The sequence below is a fragment of the Acanthisitta chloris genome, unplaced genomic scaffold, assembly GCF_000695815.1.
Source record: "Acanthisitta chloris isolate BGI_N310 unplaced genomic scaffold, ASM69581v1 scaffold8535, whole genome shotgun sequence".
NCBI lineage: Eukaryota > Metazoa > Chordata > Aves > Passeriformes > Acanthisittidae > Acanthisitta > Acanthisitta chloris.
This window is the reverse complement of record NW_008675388.1, coordinates 92,612-97,600: the sequence shown is the minus strand read 5'-3', so window position 1 is coordinate 97,600 and position 4,989 is coordinate 92,612. Positions and strand designations below refer to the sequence as shown.

At 41.7% G+C, this 4,989-nt stretch overlaps 1 protein-coding gene across 1 annotated transcript in view; it reads right to left on the bottom strand.

Annotated features, from left to right (window-relative positions):
• Positions 1–4,989, bottom strand: part of GLI3 (GLI family zinc finger 3) — a 90,710-nt gene that overhangs the window by 1,123 nt on the left and 84,598 nt on the right. Inside the window, 3 exon segments of the mRNA XM_009075728.1 lie at positions 1–2; positions 5–1,159; positions 2,351–2,678. The exon segment at positions 1–2 is cut by the window's left edge and continues 1,123 nt beyond it. Coding sequence (XP_009073976.1) covers positions 1–2; positions 5–1,159; positions 2,351–2,678 — 1,485 coding nt within the window.

Here is a 4,989-nt window from a genome sequence, read left to right as displayed (position 1 = left end):
TGAACCATCATATTGTTATACAGCCTGAAGGCCCGAGCCTGCTGCACTGCCAAGCGCTGACCACATTTCAGCTTTGAAGGAGATAAGTCAGAACTTCCTGAGCTTACTTCATTCCACTGAATGGGCAAGTCGCTCTTATTTGCCTCGGGACCTGCCTGTGGACTGCTTGGTGGAGGGTCTTGGTCAAAGTTGCTGGGGTTGTTGTTTCCTAAAACTGAGCTGTGATTCATTTTGTTGCTGTCTAGAACGTTGTTCAACAAGTGGTCGTACATGCCCTGGTTCTGGGAATTCAGATACTGAACCACGTCATCTGGCAGGAGATCCTCATCATTCAGACTGCCACCCGCTTCCATTGTAGCAGCCTCCAGGGCGACATTCTCACTGATGCTTGGAGGACAGGGGGAGCTGAAGCTGCAGAAGATGCCACCCTCAGAACGGGTATAGTTCTGAAGGACGAGGTTGCGCTTTTCCATGGATGGAGGCAAAGCAGGAGGGTTAAAGCTATTAAGACTGTTGAAACGCTGGACTCTAGGGACAGAGAGGTTGTCAGAGACCATTCTTACTGGATCACTGGCTCTCCTCGTCCCATTTCCTAGAGCATCATGAGACAGAAAATGCCTCCTGGTGTAACCATTTGCCCCACTGTCACTACATCTTCGAGGGACATTCACTGGAGGCAGCGGAGATACTCCGGATTCCCTGCAGTCACCCAAGAGAGCCATTCTTGTTTTGAGGCTCATCCTCTCCATGTTAGGCAGTGGAGTTGGTGGGGGTCCACCTGTAGCTGCTGCATATTTAGCTTTCAGCCTGTATTGCTGGGCCGGGGTGAGGCTGAGAAGACTTGGCAGGTCATCACACTGGCTTGCTTCACTGGAGCGCCGGGAAGCATCCGTCGAGATGGGATCATAGGAGTCTGCAACGCTTACGTTCTGTGGTCTTCCCTCTGCCTGGGAGGCATCACTGGACCTCCGGCTAGAGAAACAAGGTGAAATTCCAGAGGACCTGCGGCTGCTTAGGTAGGCTGAACTGATTGTACTAGTATTGCTGTCCCTCCTGTTCAGCATGTTCAACACAGTGATGTCCATACTTGAAAGTTCATTCCTGTTTGGCAGAATAGTCATGGATCCTCCTACGCTGCAGCTGCTGTTCGACTGGGTCCCTGGAGGCAAAATTCACAGTTAAACAAACAGGCACAACCCAGAAACTGGTATATAAAACACCCAGTAAGGTGTAAGTGAAATATAGAGGAAGAGCCTGCATCATCACAGCAAATCATAGCAGTGCTTTTCGTGAAAGAAAAAAAGTGTGTCCTTAGGCTAAAAGCTAATTCAGAGACTCAAAGGTAGCTTTTCAGTGTGAATCCCAGCACAAAATTTATAGGCCATAGCCACAAACTGTCATCAGCTGGTGCAGTGCTCCAGCCTGCAGTGCAGCTATGCTGACTGATGTGCCAGAAGGACACATTTGTAAGGGAGCTTTTTATAGGCAAAATATAATTGAACAGGCATTTGCATGGAATGGCAAAATATACAAATTGGAGGATATTCAAGGTCATTTCTAAGACTTCTTGAAATATTCTTGAAATAACTCCTAACAACTGCAAAACATCTTTGCTGGTTTCCTTGTTTTGTTTTGTTTTGTTTTGTTCTTAAGTAAACAGAATACATTTCTTAATTTTACATAGTTTCTTTCGACTGAGTGGGTCACAGAAAACCCGGGCTGTCACTGCTGGGTGGAGACCAGAAACCTACAGGCATGCAGTAGGTAATGTAGAGGCAGCAGGGACATCTGTTTTGGCCACAAGCAGCAAGCTCCGTGAAGATCCAACAACTATGGATCTTCAGAGTTCAATCTTGCCTTGCATCCATTCACAGATATCTGCCCTTTGTAGCAGTAGCATCTGTACATATGATTTCTTCTATATATGGGAACAGGTTATTTAAAGGGAAGCCCAACGAATCTCTGCAAAGTGTGCCTTGCAAAGGCCTCAATGGAAGGACTTCCATATAATAAATTGGCAGGTATTTATTTCGTCTGCCTTGCCTCAAAACAAGACAGGATTATGATGATCTTGGGTCCAAATCTTTAACTGCAGGGAATATTTAAAATGTGATGCATGGCTCCCTTGCTAGCCCCTGTTCTGTAAGACATGGGACTATGAGACTTCTCTCAGGGTGGGTAGTAGGACTTGCAATGAGGGGATAAACAGAAAGTGAACAATCTACAAATCATTCCACATCTGCAGAGTTTCCCAAGCTGTGCAACCCTTTTGCAAGGGTCGCAAGATTCAGCTAGCAAGTAACAAATGTAAGGACAAAATGTGTTACAAATCCTGTTTCATGTATCTCACCATTTCCTATGAGAGGCGGCAAGGTCGGGGCTTTGGAAGGTGGAATGGGGTTCAGTCTTGGAAGCGTTCCATTAACTTGTTTCAACCTTTCTAATTTCACTTGCTCCATCCATTTGGTCCCTGTCATATTCCTCCTGGCCTGTAAGCCAAGTGCTGTGGTGGCTGTGGAAATGGTAGAGTCCATGATTGGGGTTTCATCGATGACACTGAGGTCTCCTACACTACCACCACCAGTCAGAGTAAGCTCGATCCCATTGTTGGAATAGTTGTTGATGGGGGACTGTTCGCTGCTGCATGTAGACTGACCACCAGGGCTTGGCTGAGATGTCTGTTGGAGGGAAGCAAGAAAAAAAAGAATGTGAGAATTAAGCGAACAATGTTAACCAGAGCACTTGCACTAAATGAGGGTCAAATTGGAGCCAAAGGAAACCAAATATACAGAAATATTTAGCATTAAATCATAAAACCAATCATTCATAAAGAGGCTTTCTAGATATTGATTTCAACTGCAGTGAATGGCATTGCAAAACTCAAGAATAAAATCCCCTTTAATACCTTCCTGATCATAGAATCATAGAATCAACCAGGTTGGAATAGACCTCACGGATCATCAAGTCTAACCCTACCGTGGTTACTAGACCATGGCACTAAGTGTGCCATGGTATGTATATAGTGTGCCATAAGTATGTATATATAGTATAGTATAGTATAATGTATAACTATACATGAAACACTTATCTGAGTTGTTCCATTAGTTGCTTCTATGACTTTATGTCATTCATGAGCATATATGGATGGACACTCTACTTTGGGTATGCACTGTTCCCAACTGAAGCTGCAGCTCAATAAACCAAAACGAAATTCAGCCATGTTACAAGGTCTTAATTTACATTGCTAGGCTTGCAAACAAACAAACAAACAAAGAATTCAACAACACTGGAATTTGGTTTCTTATAATTAGACTTGTGGCTAAAGAATATAAGTATTTTCCAAGCTTAAGGCTCATTGTTACAAGCATTGCTTGGCCTGAAATGTTGGCATGTAATAAAACAGGCACAAAGCATCAGAGCAAAAAATACTGTATCTTATGATCAGCATTCCATGACCCTAGCAGCACTCAGGTCTAACTTATACCTCCTCTTATAACAAGCTTATACCACCTCTGCCTTCAGTCAAGAAGGCAATGATCTACTGAATCAAATCCTTTGTTGCCTTAGAATTTAAGATTTTAAATGCAAGAATTTAAGTACACAGTACAGGCTGCTAATCTGTGGGGATATAAACCTGCCACAATAGCTTCTTCTTTCTTAACAGAAAGTGTTCCCTGCTGCTCTACCACAACTCTTGCTGTGGGGAAACATGGCCTTGATTTACTTTTTATACTTTTTATAAAGTTCTTGTAAAAGAATGAGAAAATTGACAAACTGACAGACAAAACACATAGAAAGACAGACAGAAGTCTCTGGACTTAATATCTCACTGTAATGTTCTATCAGTGTGATCACGAATCAGTGGGACATGCAGTATCATTTTGCTCCCAAGAACAGTTTCATGTATGTATTTCACTTCTGGGGTTTCTGATGGGTTTGTGGGGTTTTTTATGCCACCCTGTGATTTTTTTGCACATTTTACTGACAAATGCTAGCAAGAATTTCTGAGGTGGCAGTGCCAACTCTCTCTTTTAACATCAGTGAATGAAGATACAGATTTCTGGCACTACTATAGCTTCATATGCCATTTAGGAGTCCATTAAGATGCAATAAGTATTTTATTGTTTCTAACTTGAACAATGATACTCAGAATTTATGAAGCCACATTGAGCAAGTTCATTTCCAAATCCTGGCCATGGCAGATTTGGTGACAAGAATAGAAATAACAGTTATTACACAGAAGAAAGTTTGTGCTTCTGGACAATAGCTCCATGCCATATGGAAGAAGAGGAATTGTGGTCAGAAGCCTGTTCTTGTAGCCACATGTCAAGATCACAGTGAGGTAGAGTGCAGAAATAAGAACTGTATTATGGAGAGCATACATTTCTAGATGTGCAATACAGAAAAAAATGGATGTCTCATCTAATGAGAAGTTTCAAAGACATTTCTGAAGACATTTCACCAATATAAGCCAGATTTTTCACATGTCAAGTGTTGCAAAATGATCACAGCACATTACAATTGGGAATGAGCTTGATGGATTGCACATTACTAAATAAAGGAATGATTGAACAACAGGCAGAAGGCTAAAATAAAAGCATAAATAATGTTGCAATAAGAAAAACAGCAGAAAAGTTAAAATGCCCTCACCTTATTACCCACTGTCCTTAGGAAGTTAGAATAAGACATTTAAGAGCATTAGACAGAAAAGACATTGGATTAGTTGAAAACCAGAAAATATATCTTAATGCATACATGCAATGAAAAGCAGAAAATACAGAATGGTTTTTTAAAAGATAATTTTCAGTGAGAAATACTTAATACTGTGTAAGCTATTTGCATTAGTACCCCTCTCCTGCAAATTTTATTCATGTTAAAATCTGCCTCGTGTTCAACATGCCTCAATGGTGTTCCACATTTACCTAGCAAAGCAAAAGAGTAATGGGCCTTTTTCCACTGGAATCTAAGGTAGTTATCACAAAAGATGTC